This window comes from Leopardus geoffroyi, chromosome C3 (genome assembly GCF_018350155.1).
Source record: "Leopardus geoffroyi isolate Oge1 chromosome C3, O.geoffroyi_Oge1_pat1.0, whole genome shotgun sequence".
NCBI lineage: Eukaryota > Metazoa > Chordata > Mammalia > Carnivora > Felidae > Leopardus > Leopardus geoffroyi.
In genome coordinates this window covers 99541301-99563274 of record NC_059338.1, presented here as the reverse complement: position 1 = coordinate 99563274, position 21974 = coordinate 99541301, and the positions used below count along the sequence as shown (strand labels likewise).

Below are 21974 nucleotides of genomic sequence, written 5' to 3'. Positions count from 1 at the left end.
CAGGCTCCAGGCTCTGAGCTGTCAGCATAGAGCCCAACGTGGGGCTTGAACTCACAGACTGTGAGATCATGACCCGAGCCAAAGTCAGGCACCCAATCGACTGAGCCACCCAGGGGCCCCATCTTTACCTAAATTTCTTACAAAACCTGTATGAAACCTCAAAAACCTGTATTTCTCATTCATAAATTATGTATTGAATGTCTACTATGTGTACTGTGCTTGGCAGTGGATATAACACTAGTAAGTATAAAACAGACATGATCCTTGTAATGGTGTTAACAATGGTTACAATTACTGCTTCTTGTCCTTTCAAAATACACTACTACATTGAACCATATGAAATTGCCAATATTCAACTCTTTTGACCCAATTAAATATGATTCATTCTAATACCGATAGAAGAAAAGTATAGTACTTTTAAAAAAGCAGGGGTAAAGGCAAAGAACATTAAATGTTAACTTACGGAGGTCACTTCTTAGATTATTTATCTTTTAATCACACCCAATGAATTAAGTCTTCTGGCCAAGTTACTTACTGAGTTTGCTATTTGTGTATAAAAAAAGATAAAAATGCAAAAAAAAAAGAAAAAAAAAAAAAAAGAGTACAGTAGCGCCCCCAGCCCACTCCCCTTATCTGCAAGGCATACGTCCTAAGATCCCCAGTGGATGCTTAAAATCAGATACTGATCCCTATATATATTGTTTTTTCCTATACATACATACGAATAATAAAGTTTAATTTGTAAATTAGGCCTAGTCAGAAATTAACAATAACTAATAATAAAATAAAGCAATTGTAACAGTATACTATCATAAAAGCTACATGAATGTGGTCTCTCTCAAAATATCTTATTGTACTGTACTCACCCTTCTTCTTGTGATGACTTGAGATGATAACATGCCTGTATGATCAGATGAAGTGATGTGAATGACACAGGCACTGTGATATAGTGTTAGGCTACTGCTGATCTTCTGACAGTATGTCAGAAGGAGGATCGTCTCTGCTTCTACACTGCAGTTGACATGGGTAACTGAAACTGTAGAGAGCAAAACTAAAACTGTAACTACTGTGCAAGTCTGTATTATGAATTCTGAAGCAAGATTTATGGAACACAGCAGAAATAGAATTCAGAGCATTGTTCCCACTAACCTATTTTATACAATGTTTCTGCAAAAATTAACACAGTCATCTACTACTCTTCCCCATATTTTCCACCCTAAGAGCAGATATCAATTTTACAGTAAACTCTACATAAATCCAATGGTGACATAGCTCTTTTCTTCCTTTAGTCCAACTATAGCCTAAATCTTCACCGGCTTCTATTCTCCCTCCCCTGAAGAAATAGCCCATAGATCATTAGAAAAGGCATGAGCTTTGGAGTCTGATTTGCCAGTGTCAAGTAGCTTTATTAAGTTACTAGCCTTTCCACCCCATCTCCTCATCTGTAATGAAAATCAATAACACTTGTCCTATGAAATTAGTAACAAGCTTAACTTTAAACATGTAAATGGTGGGGCGCCTGGGTGGCTTAGTCGGTTAAGCGTCCGACTTCGGCTCAGGTCATGATCTCACGGTCCGTGGGTTTGAGCCCCGCGTTGGGCTCTGTGCTGACAGCCCAGAGCCTGGAGCCTGTTTCAGATTCTGTGTCTCCCTCTCTCTGCCCCTCCCCTGTTCATGCTCTGTCTCTCTCTGTCTCAAAAATAAACGTTAAAAAAAAAGTTTCACACATGTAAATGGTATTCTAAACAAGTACCATACTTGTTATATGGTACATATGAAGAAAGAGAAGTGTGATTTTCCTGTTTCTCTTCTTCTGTCCAAGGTTAATTCTCACATGGTTGCTTATTATTCCATTCTCTTCTACCTCTTCTAGAATTAGAGAGAAGTTTTGGGCACTCACACAAGGCTCGGAACTGTGACTGTTACCAACAGGTAGAATGGAGAAAACACCTAATTCACGGGATAATGGGTAGAATACACAGAAAAGTACTGTCTCAGTAGTGGGGAATAATTAGCCCTTGACTGAGCATTGCTCCAGACCAGTGTAACAAATCATTAAAAAGACTAAATGAAATTAATGTTTCCAGTAACTCAACTGTAACCCAGAATCAAGTTCAAGAAGATTTAGAAGAATATAAATCTATTCTCCAGCCAACAAGGTAAAATTCACAATTTCTAGTGTCCAAATGTTACTCGGCAAAGAGGAAAAAAAAAAAAAAAAACACAATGAAGAGAATAATCAATCAACAGAAGCTCAACATAACTGATACATAAGTTATAATTAGCAGAATAGAACACTGAGTTATTATATTAAAGTACATTCCATTGTCCAAAACAACAAAGACAAAAAAGATGTAAAATGTACATTCCATACATTAAAAACAGACGTGAAAAATGTAAAAGATGAAAACTACAACATCTATGATGAAAAATACACATGATGAGAATAACAACAAATCAGACACTGCAAAACAACAGTGAAGCTAAAGGCATGAAAATAGAAATTATCCAAAATAAAGTAGAGGAAAAAAAAGAATGCAAAAAACACACAAAAATCAAGAGCACTGATAACCTGGGGTCAATTTCCAGCAATCTAAAAATGGGCAACTGGGGGTGCGTGGGTGGCTTTGTCGGTTAAACGTCTGACTCTCAATCTCAGCTCAGTCAGGATGTCACAATTCATGGGATCAATCCCTGTGTCAGGCTCTGTGCTGTTAGCCCAGAGCTTGCTTGAGATTCTCTCTCTCCCCCCCTCTATGCCCCTTCCCTGTGTTCTCTCTCTCTCTCTCTCTCAAAAATAAATTTCAAAAAAATAAAAATAAAAGATACAAATGGGCAATTGGATTCCTTAAAATAAAGAAGAGGAAGAAAAAAAACTGAAAAAAAAATAATGGCTGGACATTTTATAAACTTGAAAACTATAAACCCACGGATCTAGACAGACCAACAAACTCAAAAGCACATGAAGAAAAAAAAAACCACAGCAAGGTAATGTAATCAAACTGCTCAAAAGCAATGCAAAAGAGAAAAAATACATGTCATATATAAAAGAATAAAGATGGGAAAACACCAGCTTTCTCATCAGAACCAATAAAAGCTAGAAGAGAGTGGGGCAACATCTTTAAAGTACATTTGACTTTTGAATGACATGGGTAAGGGGCACTGACCCTAGCACCTCGAAAATCCACATATAACTTCCTGACTCCCCATAAACTTAACTACTAATAGCCTTCTGTTGACCAGAAATCTTACCAATAGCACAGTTAACACATATTCTGTATATGCAGTATATACTGTGGTCTTAAAATAAGCTAGAAAAAAAATACTATTAAGAAAATCATAGGGAAAACACAGTTACAGTCCTCCACTATATTTACTGAAAAAAATCCACATATAAATGGACCTGCATATTTCAAACCTACATTATTCAAGGGTCAAATGTACTGAAAGAAGAAAAGGTATAAACCTAGAATCCTACACATGGCAAAATGTCTTTTGAAAATACAAATTCAATAGCATAAAGGCCAGGAGGAAAGAAACAGAAGTATACTATTTTAGGGTCTTGTATTATGAGCAAAGTGTAACATCATTTGAACATACCATGCAGTAAATTAAAGATGTATTATATTGGGGCACCTGGATGGCTTAGTTAGTTAAGCATCTGACTCTTGGTTTCCACTCAGGTGCTGATCTCAGACTCATGAGTTTGAGCCCCACATTGGGCTCTGCACTGGCAGCACAGAGCCTGCTTGAGACTCTCTGTCTCTCTTTCTCTTTGCTCCTCCCTGACTTGCACTCTATCTCTCAAAAATAAATAAACATTTAAAAAAATCTTTAAAGATGTATACCATTAACTCTAAAGCAACTAGTAAAATACAAAGAGCGATAGCTAGTAAACCAAGAAATGTGATAACAATGAATTCTTAAGAAAATACTCAACCCAGGGGCGCCTGGGTGGCTCAGTCAGTTAAGTGTCTGACTTGGGCTTAGCTCATGATCTCACAGCTGGTGAGTTCAAGCCCTGTGTCCAGCTCTGTGCTGACAGCTCAGAACCTGGAGCCTGCTTCTGATTCTGTGTGTGTGTCTCTCTCTCTGCACCTCCCCTGCTTGTGTTCTGTCTCTCTCTCAAAAAGAAATAAACATTTAAAAAATTTTAGAAAAGAAAAAAAAAAAGAAAATACTCAACCCAAAAGAAGGAAGAAAAATGGAAATGGACAAAATGAAAAAAAAAAAAAAAAAGGAAAATTCCATTTTCTCAGAGTAGATAATATAAACAATGCCACTAGCAAGATGAAAGATCAAACTAAAAAAAAGCAATAATCACATCAAATATAAACAGCATAATGAAAAGGTAGAGATTGTCAGGTTGAATAAAGAAACAAGACCCAACTATTTCTGCCAGTAAGAAATACGCGTTAGATACTAAAACACAAAAGGTTAAAAGTTAAAAGGTGGAAACAAATACACACATTATGGTAATATTTAGCAAAAGAGCTGGAGTGAGGACATAATAATCAATAGCGTTTATGCAACACAACAGAGCTTCAAAATATATGAAGTAAAAATGAACAGAACTGCAAGAAAAAAGAAAAATCTACAATCACAGTCAGAGATTTCAATATCCTTCTCTTACGCAGGCACGAGGTAAAAGTAATTATGCTGAGTAAAAGAAACAAGACAAAAAAGAATACATACTGTGTAATTCCATGTATATAAAACTCTAGAAAATTCACACTAATTTATAGTAACAGAGAACTAGCAGCAGTTGCTTAGGGACTGAAGGGGTATGTGGAGGAACAGAGTGCTAGTAACAGAAGGGCACAGGAAGTGCCCATTTTAAGTAGAGGAAGATCTGTATAAAATAGATGCCTAGAGGGGGGTCTGGGTGGTCAGTCGGTTAAGCATCCGACTCTTGGTTTCAGCTCAGGTCATGATCTCACCGTTTGATGAGTCAAGCCCCAAGTTGGGCTCTGTGCTGGCATCGCAGAGCTTGCTTGGGATTCTCTCTCTCCCTCCCCCCACTCATGCTCTCTCTCAAATAAATAAACTTTATAAAACTTTTTGCTTGTTCTTTAGCATAGAAAAACACAAACTGGAATGCCTGAGTGGCTCAGTCACTTAAGTGCCCGACTCTTGATCTCAGCTCAGGCCATGATCTCATGGGTTCATCTCATCAAGCCTGTGTTTGGCTCTGTGCTGACAGCATGGAGCCTGCTTGCGATTCTCTCTCTCTCTCTCTCTCTCTCTCTGCCCCTCCCCTGCTCATGCTCTCTCTCTCTTTCAAAATAAATAAAATTTGGGGAGAAAAAGAAAAACACAAACTGACAGTTTGTACTGTTTATATAGCAAAGGGAACTTTAGAACAATTTGCTAGTATTATTTAAAATAAGAGAATAAAAATGAGCCAGTACTAAAACTCCTCAAGATGAGAGCACATCTTCAACCTCACATTCTAAATGCAAAGCTTCACACACCGTCCACTAATGTTTTTGCTGAAATAATGTAAACTCCTTGGGTAGTATAAAAGAAATCAAGTTGCCAAGAGGAGCTCCTCAATCATACCTCACCATCTCCAGAAATGACAATTTTTAAACAAACTAATCTCAGGGCACCTGGGTGGCTCAGTTGGTTAAGCGTCCGACTCATCATTTTGGCTCAGGTTCAACCCTGAAGGTTTCATGGGTTTGAGCCCCATGCAGGCTCTGTGCTGACAGTGCAGAGCCTGCTTGGAATTCTCTGCCTCTCTCTTTCTCTCTTGTTCTCTCTCTCTCTCTCTCTGTGCCCCTCCCCCACTCACGCTATCTCTGTCCCTCTCAAAATAAATAAACTTAAAAAAATAAATAAATAAAAATAAAAGAATTAACCTCTTCATCATCATTCTCAGGTAGTAATTCTTTTTTATTTTTAAATATTTATTCATTTTTTTTGAGAGAGAGAGACAGATACAGAGCATAAGTGGGGCAGGAGCAGAGAAACAGGGAGACACAGAATCTGAAGCAGGCTCCAGGCTCTGAGCTGTCAGCACAGAGCCCGATGCGGGGCTCAAATCCACAAACCATGAGATCATGATCTGAGCAGAAGTTGGATGTTTAACACACTGAGCCATGCAGGTACCCCATCAGGTAGTAATTCTTAATGCAAGCCCCTCACATAAACTATGGCAAAAGCCTCCAAACTGGTCTCCCTGCCTCTATTCCTCCAATCTCCCAAATTCAGCTGCCACAGATCCTCTTTTTTTTTTTTTTTAAACATTTTATTTTATTTTTTGAGAAACAGAGAGAGACACAGCACAAGCAGGAAAGGAGCAGACAGAGAGGGAGACACAGAATCAGAAGCAGGCTCCGGGCTCTAAGCTGTCAGCAGAGCCCGACACGAGGCTCGAACCCACGAACCACGCAATCATGACCTGAGCCAAAGTCAGATGCTTAACTGACTGAGCAACCCAGGAGCCCCCAGCCTCCACAGATGCTAAGAGTAAACCACTCAATCTCTAAATCTATCTGCTTTCTATTCTTAAAACCCTAAATGGCAGCTCATCACCACCTCCAATTGTGCATCCCAAACACAGATTCCAATACCAAAAATGGTGAAAAAAGGAAAAACAATGACAACTTAGGAACTCGTTAATAAAGTTAATGTATTCAATTTAGAGGACTATTGTGAGAGTTTGCTTCCTGTTTTCTTGATGTTCAAATATCCTTTTACTTATGAAAGAATGGGTGAGGACATCACCGTGTTTAAGAAACATCTCCACTTAGGACGTATTATGCTAAGCTAAACAAGTCAGTCAGAGGAAGACAAATACCATACCATTTCACTCATATGTGGAATTTAAGAAACAAAACAGATAACATGGGAAGAGGGGGGAAAAGAGGGGGACAAACCATAAGAGATTTTTAACTATAGAGAACAAACTAAGGGTTGATTGGGGTGGGGGGGGGGTGGATGGGAGGGATGGGCTAGATGGAAGATGGGTATTGAGGAGGGCACTTGTGATGAACACTGGGTGACATGTAAGTGATGAATCACTAAATTCTACTCCTGAAACCAATATTACACTAGAATTTAAATAAACACTTGAAACAAACAAAAGAAACATCTCCACTTAGCAAATTAAAAAGTTGGCAAACCTTTGACAGCTGAACTTTATTTTTATCTATTTTTTTTTTTAATCTTCATTCATTTTTGAGAGAGAGAGAGAGAGAGAGAGAGAGAGACAGAGTGTGAGCAGGGGAGGAGCAGAAAGAGAGGGAGACACAGAATCCGAAGCAGGCTCCAGGCCCTGAGCTGTCAGCACAGAGCCCGACGTGGGGCCCAAACTCAGGTACCGTGAGATCATGACCTGAGCTGAAGTTGGACGCTCAACCGACTGAGCCACCCAGACGCCCCCTGAACTTTATTTTTAATTGTAAAAGCCCATGAAAAGAAATACTGACTTAGACACACCAGAGGTGCAAAGTCCACAAAACAAACAGTGCCCTCATCTATCTTTCTAACTCATCTCTCACTCCCCAGATTTTTTCCTCCAGCAATACAGGACTGCAGCAGTGTCCTACACAAAACCCAATTACTCTTTCCCTTTTTTACTCACGCTTTCTCAGGAATGGAGTGACCTCAATAACAACTTCTTTTCCTCACTCATTCAATTTATTGAGTACCTATAATCTTAAGCGTTAGGGATACAGTAGTGAAGAAAAGAGAAACATTATCTTCATGGAGTCACAGTCCAGTGGAGGAAAAAGATATCAAATAAATATAGAATTAAAAACTATGATAATACTGCTTTACAGAGAATGGAATGAAGGAGAATGAAATGGCAGGAAAGCTAGTCAATAAGCTACTATAGTTAAGGTAAAAAATAACTGATTTGGACAAGGGTGGAGGCAAGAAGTCAAATCTTGAGCTGACTGTACTTGCTGACAGACTGAACAAGGGGATAAAATACTTCATGACTCCAATATAAGCAATTATGTAGACTTGCACTAATAGTTCCAATTTTTTATGCCTCTCTGTCTTTGCTATGAGTTTGCTATACTGACTTTAAGGCTTGATGATATGACTTGCTTTGACGAATGGGACAAGAGCAAACTTTTTCCTGGCAGCAGCTTATAAAAGTGCCTGTGCACTGCTGGTTTTCTCTTGGAGTAAAAAGCCTGCTAAAGAATGAGACCACATGGAGAAAACCTAACTAAGTAGAAGCCATCTGAAATAATCCTATACCAATCTATAGCCAGAGAACCCCCAAACATATGAGGAAGTCCAGCCAAGAGCAGAGCGACAAAGCAGATGCATAGCTGAACAAAAATGCAGGAATAAGCCCAAACCACGACTAGAAGAACCACCTACCTAACTTACAGACCTGTGAGCAACAATAACTGCTTACTCTTTTGAGCACTGAGTTTTGGGTGGCCTTTTCATGCATAAATTAAACATGATGGTACCATTTACTGACACAGGGTGGGAGAAGGAAAGGAAGGGAATGAAAAGAAAAACCAAGCTCATTTTATCTTACCTGTCAACCCTTACCTATTCTTAAAAACTCAACTTAGATATCAACTTCTCCAGGAAGCTTTCCCAGATCTCCAGGCTGGTTTGGAAAGATACTTAAGTACTAACATTGTGTTCTGTACATAACCAGATCACTGCCTTATCAGACTGCTCTAAATTTATCTGTTTATATTTTTCTTCCCAAGTATCCAACTGCACTTTTATGTTACAGACTGTACCTCATTTATCTTGATAATATCAGCAGGTAACATAAAACAAGGTCTTGATAGAGGTTTCTGAATTTTATAAATCAATTAATAAACACTTATCTGATAAAATTTATTAAGTCTAGATCAGTATTTCTCAAAGTGTGATGCACTCAACACGCATCAGAATCAGTTGAGGTGTGTTAAAAATACAAATCTCTGGGCCCTTTATCTTTAACGAAAATACCATTCATTACGTTCTAAGAACAAGGATGAATATTTTGGTCAGCCTCAAATACACACAAATAGAAGTGTAGGTACTAAACGTTTCCTCAAAATTTCCTAGAGATATTCTCTAAGATAGTGTCCTTAAACTGACAGCACCTATGCAACTGAAAATGCTCTGAATTGCAATGGAGTTTCTAAGAAATGAATCTCCGCCATCTGGGAGGTCCTCCAAGGTGTGGCTTCTCAACGCACACGGTTACCGAGGATGCTAGAGAGCGAAAGCGGGGCCCAGGCCAGGGACGGACAAGCGCCCAGAGGCCAGGCAGCAGTTGCGTGACGGACCCTGGAACTCGGGCCGAGCCAGGCGAAGGAGACTCCCACTGGGTTCCGGGATGGGCTTCCCTCTCCAGAGGCGGCCATCCCCGGTCCACGCTAGCCCGACGGGATATACGGAAGGCCCCGGTCGCCTTGCTTGCCCAAGACAGAAAGGAAGAAAATGAGGAAAGGGTCCGGCTGCCAGCAGCCGAAAGTGGGGAGAGTGCCGGGGGTCGCCGCCGCTTCCCACCTGCGTCAAGCTCCAGCTGGTAACAGGGCAGCGGCTCGAGGGAGAGCTTGTAACCCTCGAAGCGGGGATCCAACAGAGGTCTCTTCACGCGCAGAGAGCAATTAGCAGCCACCTCCATAGCCTTCCTAGGTCGCAGCGTGAAAATTAATAAAGCTCTTGTTGAAAGGTCCGCGCTTCGCTCGTAGCACCGAGGCTCGCAGGCGGCGTGGTTCCCATCCCAGAAAACACTGCGGTGTGGGGCGCCGTCTGGGAAATGTAGTGTCCACGCGAAAGTTGACTCTGTTGCATGCCGGGCTATGTAGTCTTTCGGAGACTTAACGCCCGCACGACTGCAAGGTATGGACTTTCTTACCCAGAGGGCTGAGCTACCAGGAGGCGGCCCGCGCTGGTTAAATTCTCACATTTATAGGCAGGGTGGCGAGACCCCGCCCCGGAAATGCGTGTTTTAGCTTTCTGTGTGCTTAGGTGCCCGAGCTACTGAGGGTCTAAGTCCGGGCAGCCGAAGAGTGTGGTAGGTAACGGTCGTCAGCGCAAGGGTCATTTCGTCGCTGGGAAGGGACGGCCCTCGCCCGCGGTGATGGTGGTGAGCTATGCCCGTGGTCCTCAGGGCCGGGACCCGGGCCCAGCCCAGGCTCCTTTCGATGTGCTGTCTTTCGTTAGCTTCCCCGACCCGCGCTCGCGGGCCTGTAGGGCTCTCCGACAGGGCGTGCAACCGGAGTTGGCCTGAAGCCAGTCCACGCTTTGTTTTCTGGCTCCTCCCCTCCCGCCTCTCCCGCTGTCTCCGCCCTATTCTATTTTCCCAAAGAATGTCTGAACTGGGAGGGATTCCCCTAGCGCCCTTGTTTTACCAGTGAGAAAACTGAGGCCTTTAAGAATTGACTTGTCCAAGGTCACTATCCGTTTTTTAGGGGCCAAGGCGAGATCAAGTTCAATATTCTAGGAATGGTACCGACTAGACCTTAGAGTTATTTTGAAAATGTTAGCCTCCAACGACATAAGCAAACATTACTAAGTCCTTTCTCAACCCCTCCTTTTTCCTGTTCCACTCAAAAAATATTTTTTTTCCCAACTCAAAACTCATTGCCAGCCTGAGTTTTCACATAGGCGAAGATGGGAGACAACAAAAGTAGTCCCGAGTTAGTGACAGATTAAGTGCAGTAATGTTACTGTATTCCAAGTTTTTACATTCTAACCTTCTTCTACCTTTTTTTTTTTTTTTTAACTGAAAATTGAGAATTTTCTGTGTTGGGAATTAGTTCGAGATTTGTTTTCAGCTTTGATGAAGAGCATACACAAACACATACTTGGAGCTAGTTTGAGAGTTGTATTTCTGGGTGCATCCTAGTGAAAAGTAAAGCACTTAGAACCTAATCTGGAAATTTTATTTTTCACCAACAGTACTTGATCTTTTATTGGTATTTAGGTTACATGGCTTCCCAGAAATTTTGAATGCAGGTAAAGTGCAGAAATTATTAGCAGTCAGTTATGATGTGCTGTTAAAGTGTTTGGGGGCTTCTCGGGTCAGAGTACCTGAGTTCAAATCCTGCCTTCACCACTTTCTATCTTTGTGCCTCAGTTTTCTCAATTGTAAAATACAAATTATGTTAATAATTCATACATAAAAATATAAGTTTTGGGAATTAAATGAGGTTAAAAAAAAGCCCCAATGTGTTAACCCAGTACTGGGCACATAAGTGTTTCATAAATGTGACAATAATTATTATTATCTAAGGACTCATTAATAAAGGGTATATGGGGGAAGAAAATTGTGAGTTAATCAGTATGACTTATTGGGATGCAGTAAACGATATTAAGAGTAATGACATTGTTAACACAATGTTGAAATTTATCACTCCTTCATTGATAGAATGTTAAATGTTAAATGGGATGCTTACCTAGAGGATTTAGAAGAAAATGCTTTGTGGGTGTTCTGTATCTGAAAATACATGTTGATGTTCAGGTTAGCAAGATGAACAAAGATGCGCAGATGAGAGCAGCGATTAACCAAAAGTTGATAGAAACTGGAGAAAGAGAACGGTAAGCAATGGATTGTGTTAATAAATTACATTTAACATCTTTAAGTTACAGTTATTTTAATGTAAGAATCTAATATCAAGGAGCAAACTGATGTCAATGGAAGGAATTACAGAAAATTGAGATTATCAAGTTTCAATTCCTAACATCCATAAAAAATAGGGCTGTTCAGTATTGCATGACTTAAACGAAAATGAGTTCTCTAAAAAGATGAACAAGAAATGACTGTCAAAGAATGTATCATCTAACAGAGAAGAAAATATACCCAGATTACTACAGTTTTTAATAGGGAGATAATATGATAGAACCAGTTTCAGTTACCAAACTATTAATCTCAGAGCAGCTGTGCTGTTCTTACTCTCTGAGACATTCTTCTTCCCTGATCTTTACTTCTAGCTCATCTTTCAGGTCTTAATTTAAATATCATCTCTTACAGGAATCCCTGAAGTCCAAGATGCCTTGTTCTATCCTAGCATTTAATCACATTGTATTATAACCACCTGCTTTGCTTATTTGTGTCCTCCAGTATATTCTCAGTTCCTTGACAGTAGAACTACCATTGTATCCCCAGCATTATGCCTAGCACATAACTGACCAGGTAAATATTTGAAGAATGAACAGGTGTAGAAGTACTAAGCAGAGGCTCAGGAATCAAGAAAGGCTTCCAGAAGTAGGGTGAAAAATTGCATAAGAGAAATATATTTAAGGAAGAGGAGAGATCTTTCAACTGTACTTGGGGCTTAAAGTAATCAGTTAGAGTAGTATAAGAGGTATTTCAGTTCTGGGAGAAAGATTAGCAGTTCTTCCAGCCAGTAAAGCAGAGAAGACATTCAAGGAACATGGAACAGAATGTGCAAAGTCACAGAGATTTGTTACAACATAATAATGTTCTGAGGAACTGTAAAATTAAAGCTGGCAGGTAAAGTATGAAAGTGATATTGCTGGAACAGTAGACAGGAGGGGTAGATTTGGTATAAGTCAGAATTCTTTCATTTGTAAATGGTAGAAAGTGAACTCAAAAACTTGCTTAATCAGTGGAAATATATAAGCTCATCTAACTAAAAAGTCAAGAGCTTGAAATTACTTCAGGCTCCACTGGGTCCAAGCACTCAAAAATTGTTACCAAGAATATGTTTTTCTTTTTCTTTCTCAGCTCTCTTTTCCTCTGTGTTGGCTTTATTCTTAAGCAGACTACCCACAAGGTGGCAGAGATCAGCAGTTCAGGATTCACATCCCTCTGGCTCAGACTACCTTTCTTCTAGTAGTTCCAGCAAAGTACCTGGCTTGATTACCATCTTACTTAGGTACATAGGCCAGTTATGATCAGCCTTGCCTGGGTCTCATTTCCATTGCTGGAACCCTGCACAGATTTATTACACTGAGAGTGGTGTCAAAGAAAGGGCAGGAAAATGGGTGATGGGTTTGCAAAAACATCTGACTTTATCCTTGGGTGGGGGGAGAAGTTAAAAGATTCTAAGAAAGGGGATGACTACATCACATTTGCTCTTTAGGAATACTATTCTGGCAATGTGAGGATAGCCTTAAAGGGCTAGAGATACATTATAGAAGAATGTGTTAGCAGGTTATATCAGATTAAAAATGAAAAACAGCAAAAATGGAAATAAGAACTTAAAAATTTTTAAAGTAAAATCAGCAGTCCTCAATATGAGAAATGAGGAAGAAGACATCCAGAATGGTGCCTTGGGGAACTGAGACGATAGTATTGGCAGTAATGTGTAAAGGGGATTATTTATTATTGTTTATTTGTCTCTTCATTCATGCAGCTTAAAGTTACTGAGTTTCTAGCATATGCTATGTCTTGTTAAGGTGCTGGTGATACAGTAGTGAACAAAATAAAGTCTGTCCTTTCATGGAGCTTACATTCTAATGGGAGGAGACAGACACTACATCTGTTTTATGTAGATGGTGGTGAGTTCTAGAGGAAAAATAAAGCAGAGAATAATGGGTTGTGTATTTGAAGACAAAAAAATAAAGAAGGCTTAACTGGTAAGAAATCAGAAGGATATGAGTGAATGGGGAGGACTTTCAAGAGCCAAGGATCTAAGACAGGAGCTTGCCTGGTTTTTTGAGGAGCACATAGAATTTCATCAGCCTGAGTAAATTGAGTGAGAGGAAGAAGAGAGACCTGGGGAGGGGGAAGATCATGGAGGGTTATTTAGGCTAGTTAGGTTAGTAAGCCTAACAAAAACTGGAATTTTAGTCTAAGTAAATTGGGAAGCACTGGGCCATTTTGAGCAGAAGAAGGAGAGCGAAGTATATGAGCAAAGGAGTAGGGGGACAAGTTTAGGGGCATTGGTAGTGGTCCAGTCCAAGAGAAGAAGATGGCTTGGACTAGGGGAGTAATGGCACAGATGGTAAAGAAAACATTTGGATTGTAGGTGTATATTTAAAACTGGAACCAGTAGGAATTGCTCCTGTGGATTATACATATGGTGTTAACAAAGTTGAGTGAAAGATGCTCCTAGGTTTTCTAGCCTGAGGAACTTCAGGTTAAGCGTCCAACTTCAGCTCAGGTCCAACTTCAGCTCAGGTTAAGCCTGAGGAACTTCCGTTAAGCGTCCAACTTCAGCTCAGGTCATGATCTCACGGCTTGGCTCGGCGGTGTGAGCCCTGCTTTGGGCTCTGTGCTGACAGCTCAAGCCTGGAGCCTGCTTCTGAGTGTGTGTCTCTGCCCCTCCACCGCTCAAGTGTGCATGCTCTCGCTCTCTCTCAAGTATAAATAAACAAAAAAAAAAAAAAAAAAAAAAGGAAGACCTAATTAAATACCAAGATGGAACTGTCACATAGGGGATGTCTAGGAATATTGAAAGAGAAATGGTTTGGTTTGGGACATGACGTGTTCAAGCTGAGACATGATTTAGGTTAAAGATTGAAGACTTGTAAGAGTGGGTATGGCAAAAGGATAGGAAATATTTTATTATACCCATGATGCAGTTAGTTGTAATACACACCATTATTTTTTTTAACCTGTAGGGAAAAAGAAAATTCTGCCAATTAAATTATGACAGGCATAGGGCGCCTGGGTGGCTCAGTCGGTTAAGCGTCCGACTTCGGCTCAGGTCATGATCTCGCGGTCCCTGAGTTCAAGCCCCGTGTCGGGCTCTGTGCTGACAGCTCAGAGCCTGGAGCCTGTTTCGGATTCTGTGTCTCCCTTTCTCTCTGACCCTCCCCCATTCATGCTCTGTCTCTCTCTGTCTCAAAAATAAATAAACATTAAAAGAAATTTTTTTAATTATGACAGGCATACCAATTACTGAATTATTGGAATGTGGGGGAGAAACAGGCTTAGAATCAATGAAATACCATACTTAGTATATAATTTGGAAGCTTGTTGGAAAAAAATGAGGGGAAAGTTTTTGAGGTTAGAAATATGGGGAAGCAAGAGAGCTAAAGGAGAAGAGTTTGTAGTCAAAGAATAGATTTTGAAGATTTTGAGGTGCACCTGCTTCGAGTTCAACTAAAACTATCTAGAAATTGTACAAGACTCACAGTATTCCTGTTGGTGGAGGGGAATAGAAAGTGTATGAGAAGGCCAGAGAGTAGAGTTTCTTGAGAAGTACTTCTCCCTCATCCACTTCATTTAACTTTATAATGATGAAAATGAGGTCCAGAGTCTAAATTATTTGCATAAGATCAAAGAATTAGTAATAGAACCAAGATTAGGCCACAATTAAAGTTTTTGTGTTTAGAAGGCAGGGAATTTTTAATTGAACGTTTGAACTTTTGCTTCAAACATCCTATCTAAAATATTGTACATTGTTGTAGTTTAATATGAAAATATTTCTTTTTCAACAGCCTCAAAGAGTTGCTGAGAGCTAAATTAATTGAATGTGGCTGGAAGGACCAGTTGAAGGCACACTGTAAAGGTAATCAGTTTCATTTACAAGATAAACTAATTCCATTGTTCTTGTTGGTTTGGAGTTCACTAGAAAAATCATAGGCAGTATTTTAAGATCTGTTGAGTGCCGAGCATAATTTGAAACATACGGAAAATTGAATCTTGTAGTAATGATTTCCTCCTTTTGTCTCCTTTTGGTAGATGTAATTCCTGAATCTTTAGAAATTTTCTTTGTATTTTTTGTAACCAAGTGAGGCAAGATTTTCTCTCTCATCAGAGTATGGAATCCAGCCTTTTTTCAGTGTCCCTACTCAAAGTGAAACATTAATTATTCCAATGTTTTAACTTTATAACAAATTGAACACTATCATTGGCAGACTTTATAGGAATTACATCTCTGGCTTTAACAATATTATTTTTTGAAGAATTTACCTACAAAAGTCCTAGATAATTACACTAATTTTTTAAAATGTGGGGTGGAAGCTTGTTAAGTTACTGGGTGTTGATGAGGATACCACTAGATAAATTATACATGTCAAGAGATGAGCCTCCTTTTCTGGCTCAGCTTTGGTATAATGCAATTCTGTATATTTTCAATGAACTCCCATTATATTGCAATTGTTTCTACAATTAATGATAATAGAAACTATTTATATCATTAATCCTAAGAAGGCAATGTGGTGAGTTAGTAAAGGCATAGACTTTGAGGTCATACAGACCTTCACTGGAAGAGAATACAGCTGGACTTCAGCTCATGTTTGGATGAGTATTTAATCTTTAAGCCTCAGTAGGCTCACTTGTGAAGTGGAAAAATGCCTGGCCCATTAGATTGTTGTGAATATTAAATGCTGCAAAACACCCAGCACATAGCGTTCCAATAATGTTAACTCCTTTCCCTCTTCTTCTTTTGGCCTAGCCTAGAGAAGAGAAATGAACAAAAGAGTTGTTCTATAGTTTAATTTAGGGATATGAAATTACAAGTTAGACTCAAATAATAGCTTTTACCTCCCTCCATACATTCAGGAACTGCTATTATAGTGAAATAAGATCTGTACAGTTCTAAGTTTCCAGCTTTTTACATATTTTAGATTTGACTTTACAGTTCGAATTCATTCTGTTATATTTGTTAAGTTACAAGTGATTTAGCTGAGAGATGAATAAGTTTTTAAGATTTTGGTCTGGTGAATACTTAATGTGTTTAAGGTTGAACTAAATCTTCAATAGAAAAGAAAAAAAGAAGTGTCCTCTTTTTTTTTAAAGACCAGTCTGCACTCTAAAAACATGATCTTAACCCTTCCTCTATGAAAATCTTTCTTACAGATAATGATTTTAAATGATATGATTTGTTTTTTGCTTTTGCATAAGAGGTAATTAAAGAAAAAGGACTAGAACACGTTACTGTTGATGACTTGGTGGCTGAAATCACACCAAAAGGCAGAGGTAAGGAATACAAATTTTGTGGACGGAAACGTGTGAAGACATGATTTTTTTCTCTCTTGCTGGTTCAGTTTTTCTTTCTTTTTACAGGGAAAAATACCCTTTCTAAAATTATTTGGGTACTTGAACTTTCCTCAATGGGAAAGATAATTGCTACCTGCCTCTCTAGCATAGTCTTGAGTAATAAATATGATGAGAAGTATAAAATGTTTTTGCAGTCTATAAAACAGTATAGAAACATAAGTTCATAATGGTTGTTAAGACAGATAGTTTTTAAAATATGGGATTTTGTAGGGTCAAGTATTACCTGAAGCTAGGATTCATAAGTTTTATTAGATATGGCCTGATTTCAGTAATCCAAAGTTTTACTCTAGCCCCACAGTCAATGCTCTGCTGTTGTTTTTCTTTTTAAAAATAAGTAAAGTTCTGGGGCACCTGGGTGACTCAGTGAGTTGAGCATCCAACTCTTAATTTCAGCTCAGGTCATGATCTCACGGTTGTGGGCTCCGTGCTGAGCGTGGAGCCTGCTTTGGATTCTCTCTCCCTCTCTCTGCCCTCCCTCACTTAATGCTGTCTCTCTCAAAAATAAATAAATAAATAAATAAACATTTAAAAAAGAAAAGTTCTGTCTTCTTAACTGTCTAAGAATTGGGCAGCTTCAAAACTTCATATTCAGGGTAACCTGTATTTAAAATTCACACTACAAACATCTTTATTTCCTTTCAGAAGGCAAAGGAAGGAGAGGAAATATATTAACATTGGTGATATGTAATAAATACTGAGTTAGGAGTTACATTGTTACCTCAGATGCAGCTATGTCATTTTCATTTATTTTGAGAAAGGGGTTTTTCTGGTCATTTTAAGTGTAAGCAGATAAATTAGATGATTCATTATCTGTTTTCTCACATAGAAATAGTGAAAAGAATTTAAGTGTGAAAAGTAAATGAGTTTGAAAATTATTGCTAGAGAATACTAATTCTCTGAACTATCTGCTGGGAAAGAGCTACAGAATCCCATCGTCCTTTCCAGCCATCTGTAGGCCTGTTCACAGCTAAAAAAACATGACTTTTTCATCAAGCATGTCTCAGGGAAAAGAAAAACAAAACAAGAAACAGTATGTATTGTTCTCCCCACGAATTTACACTTTAAAATCGTTTTCTCCAATTTCTTTTTCTATTTTCTGTCTGTAATTTATGTTTAATCTATTAACATTTAGGAGCTGGTTATACAGGATGGAAATTTCCTTTGCTTCTCTTTCAACACTTGTATCCTGGACATTTCAATCCCGTATAACTCCACTGCTGGAAAATGAACAAATACAGAACAGAGAAGTCAAAATAAATCCTTTCTTTTATGTTCTTAGTCTTCTTTCATAACAGAAATATTTATTTTCTTTTTTTAAGATACAGTAGAATTGACTTTTTCTTAGTGTGCAGTGCTATGAATTTTATACACATGTGTAGATTGACGTAACTACCACCCCCTATCCCTCAAGCTATCCTTTTATGGTCACACCTTATCCCTAACTCCAAGGCAACTAGACTGATCTAGTCTCCATCACCATAATTTTTATTAAAGTATGTTTAATGTACCTACTGATCCCATTTCTAGTGATCTTAATTATGTAGCCTTTATTTCTCAGAGGCTTAAATTAAACAATTTGTCAAGGGGAATAGGTGTCTTATTTAACTTGCATACTTATTTATGGAATTCACTATACAAATGTTGAACTGTACCTGAAGTTTTTAGTTTCCTTTAGATACAAGCAAGTAGCATTAGAAGTTCTGGTTCATTCCCGATTGTCCTTATTTATTAGTAGCCACAAAAGGAAAAATGGTAGTGTAGATTCGTGTATTGACATTTAATAGTAATGAAAATTTCAAAGAGCAGGGCTTTTTTGTTTTTCATTTTTAGTTTGATACTCTGAATAGATAATAGTCACATGGTTCAACATTGAAAAAGTAAAAATACCATAAATGTAACCCCTGTCACAGTTTTTGCATCTTTGCTGAGTCAGAGAGTATGTGCACTTACTTCTACAGTATTGCCAAATTAGCTGCCCAAAAATGCGGTACCAATTTATATTCCCCACCAGCTAATACAAGAGCACCAGTTTTCCCTCAATCTTGCCGGCACAGGATACTATCGACTTTTGGTTTTTAGCCAATATGATTGGTAAAACATGGTATCTGAATGTGGTTTTAATTTACATTTCAACTATGAGGCTAAACCCCTTCTGTGTTCAAGAACTGTGTTCCTCCTTTTCTTTATCTCTTTTGCTTGTTTTTCTTTTAGTCTGATCTTTTTCTTATCAATTTGGAGAAATTATATAGTAGAGAGGTCAGCCCAATTCTGTAAGTGTTTTCCCACTTTTGTCTTTTGCCTTTGTTTATGGTGATTTTGACCAACTTCTTGAATTGTCACTGTTGCATTTAAACCAAATTTATTAACCTGCTGTACCTCTGTATTTAAAAAAAGCCTTTTCCATTCCTAGTTTAAAGAATTTTCTTATGTTTTCTCATCGGTGTGCAGTGTAGTTAGGTATTGGACAGTTCACTCAAATAATGAATTGCAAATATACTTTTTCAGGTATCTTTACCTATTTCTTTATTGAAACGTGGGTTATTCATGAAATTATTAATTGAGAATAAGATATCAAATATCAAATTGACATATATTAATTGGAATCTTCTTACTCTTATTTTATTTTTATATTTCAGCCCTGGTACCTGACAGTGTAAAGAAGGAGCTCCTACAAAGAATAAGAACATTCCTTGCTCAGCATGCCAGCCTTTAAGATTGAATTAGATTGTGTCGTTTTGTGGTTTTATTTCTGAAAGTAAAACTTGCCATAAATTAGGAATCAATTTCCCAAAATAAAATCCTTTTTTGTATGATGGTATACAGTTTTCAGTAATGATGTATACATTGTATTGATTTTTTTCCCTAAATGTGTTATTTTAATAAATATCTCATGAATGAGTTTGAAGTTTCCTTGGATTTGCGAATAAAAGGGACTTTATTAATAATTTGCCAGATTTGTTGAAAAAGTCAGCAATTAATACAGTTTAAATGTTAAGTATGTGCATATATCTGTGCTAACAACCGAAGAGAAGTAAGCAGGCTCTTCTATTGTCTGGATGTGGTGTATTCCTCTTTTGAATCTCTATGATATTTTATAATACATGTCCCATCTTGTACTACAGATGTCTAATTTCTGATTTGTTATAAATGCTGAGGGTTGGGACTGGGTCTTAATCATCTTTATGTGCCTTCCTTATTCCTCAAAGAATTTACCATCCTATTGGAAGAGAGAACATTTGCAAACTGGCTTCATACCACGCTCCTCTCACATACTCTACTCATCTGAACTTTGAGAGCAGAAGCTCTAAATTGCATCCCCACATACTAAGGTCAAGAAAGAACTTGCTGGGAAATAATCTCCACCTGTAGCTTTACTCTGACATCAAGATTGCCAAATCCAATGGACTCTTACCTATTCTTATGTGACCTCTGCTGGAATGAGAATGTTGACCATCCTGCCACTTGGAACTTTCTTCCCACTCCTCACATTGTGTTTTCCTACACTGGAAGTTCCTTCTGTTTCTTGTGGATACCTTTTGCTGTATGGGACTTTAAATAATGGTGTGTTTTAGTGCTCCCTCCTGGGCCCTCTGCTTGACTAATGATACACTTTTCCTGGGCAAATCCCAGGACACTTGGGTTGGACTGTGGCTTCAAATATAAACTTGGTGATAAATGGTAAATTGTATCTCCAAACCAGACTTCAACCCAGCCTCCAGACCCGAATACCCAACTGCTGTGGATCAGCTTTCTTGGATGTTCCATAAACACTTTAACCTGACCACATCTAAGACAGTGACTTCTTTTCCTCCAATAACTGCCCTTACTGTGTTCCTTATCTCTGTGAGTGGTACCTCCCAGATCTACAGATTAAAATACTAATTCAGAAGGTAAGAGGTATGGCACAAGATTTCTCTATTTCAGACAGGTTCTCAGTCAAGGTTTATGCTGCTGAGGGAGGGCACTGTGTAGCAAGGTTGTAAATTGTCCACTTCCTGCCCTCTTGACTGCCTTAGGTCAGACTGATAATTGCAGTAGGCTCCTATTTTAGTTGTCCATGCCTCCTCCAATGACTCTTCCACAGGATTACCTAAGTGATCTTACTAAAAGTCAAGCCTCATCATTTTTTTCTGCTTGAAATTTCTCAGCGGCTCTTAGTTTACAGAGTAAAATTCAAGCTTGACCATAGCACGTAGGTCTGACATTTACTTATTTCTAGTCACTCTAAAGAGTCCCCAAAAGAATAAAATTACTTCATCCCTCAATAATTTTGAAAATCCATCAACTTAGCCCTTTTACTTTCATTCCTACCTGACCAAAATTCTGCTTGAGTTGTTGCTAAAACATTGTAACGTTCCTTTGCTTTCGATTCCCCACCCCTTTTTTTCTATAAGAAGCACCTGTGCATAATTTCTCTTCACCACAGTGGTTCCTGAACTTTACATATATCTCCTGGAGGAAAGGAAACATTTTTTGACTTTGAGTGATATTTGTGGATAGATGGACAAGGAAATGAACATTTATAGGAGCACAAAATAAGATAATACAATTGGGTATAGTTGAGAAAAGACTTCATGTTAATTTTTGGTTCACTGTCCCAGAGATATAATTTTAACTTTCCAATGAACTTATATTTTAGGTGTAGTCTGAACCAGCTGGACCTAATTATATAAAGTGACCTCTCTCTCTCCCTCACACACAATCAAAACCTACGCAAGAGAGTTTTTGTTTCATCTCTTACAAAGCAATGATCTAAAGTAATGATAGTTATGTTCATTTTTCTGTTGCCCATTATCAAAAAGGAAACAAATGGTACATCAAAAGTGTTAAAAACAATTCTTATTTCATAGTACTGTATGAAAAACCAAAAATTGCTCATGAAGATATTTAGTAGCTCAAAAGGAAAATGAAAACAAAATACTTTGAAATGGAACAACAAAAAGCTGAATTGAAAATACTTTATAGCAATCAAAAGTACCAAAGAGCATAGTTTTAAAATCGTAGTGCCCAAAACTTCCCACCTCTACCCCACCACCTCTAGGTTTCTTTGACATCTCAGAAATGTCTTGTTTGC

The 21974-nt window shown here is 38.4% G+C and overlaps 2 protein-coding genes across 3 annotated transcripts in view; one reads left to right on the top strand and one right to left on the bottom strand.

Annotated features, from left to right (window-relative positions):
- Positions 1-9872, bottom strand: part of NUDCD1 (NudC domain containing 1) — a 76366-nt gene extending 66494 nt beyond the window's left edge. Inside the window, exon 1 of the mRNA XM_045453888.1 lies at positions 9487-9872. Within this exon, the coding sequence (XP_045309844.1) occupies positions 9487-9604 (118 nt within the window). The 5' untranslated portion in view covers positions 9605-9872. The remainder of the gene's footprint in view (positions 1-9486) is intronic.
- A 22-nt stretch (positions 9873-9894) lies between these two features.
- On the top strand, positions 9895-20681 carry ENY2 (ENY2 transcription and export complex 2 subunit). 2 transcript variants are annotated; one of them, XM_045453890.1, is made up of 5 exons: positions 9895-9997; positions 11447-11523; positions 15337-15407; positions 16745-16819; positions 19537-20681. In XM_045453890.1, the coding sequence occupies exons 2-5, from the start codon at positions 11456-11458 to the stop codon at positions 19611-19613; spliced, it is 291 nt and encodes a 96-aa protein (XP_045309846.1). In that variant the 5' UTR covers positions 9895-9997; positions 11447-11455; the 3' UTR covers positions 19614-20681. The 2 variants fall into 2 exon arrangements, with proteins under 2 accessions (XP_045309846.1, XP_045309845.1); XM_045453889.1 differs by having other exon boundaries at positions 9901-10069.
- The last annotated feature ends 1293 nt before the right edge of the window (positions 20682-21974 follow it).

What these genes read in the sequence shown, in the direction of transcription:
- ENY2 (XM_045453889.1), top strand. An exon ending in GAAACTGGAGAAAGAGAACG is followed by an intron (nt 11,524 to 15,336) that starts GTAAGCAATGGA and finishes CTTTTTCAACAG; the next exon opens with CCTCAAAGAGTTGCTGAGAG. An exon ending in AATCACACCAAAAGGCAGAG is followed by an intron (nt 16,820 to 19,536) that starts GTAAGGAATACA and finishes TTTATATTTCAG; the next exon opens with CCCTGGTACCTGACAGTGTA.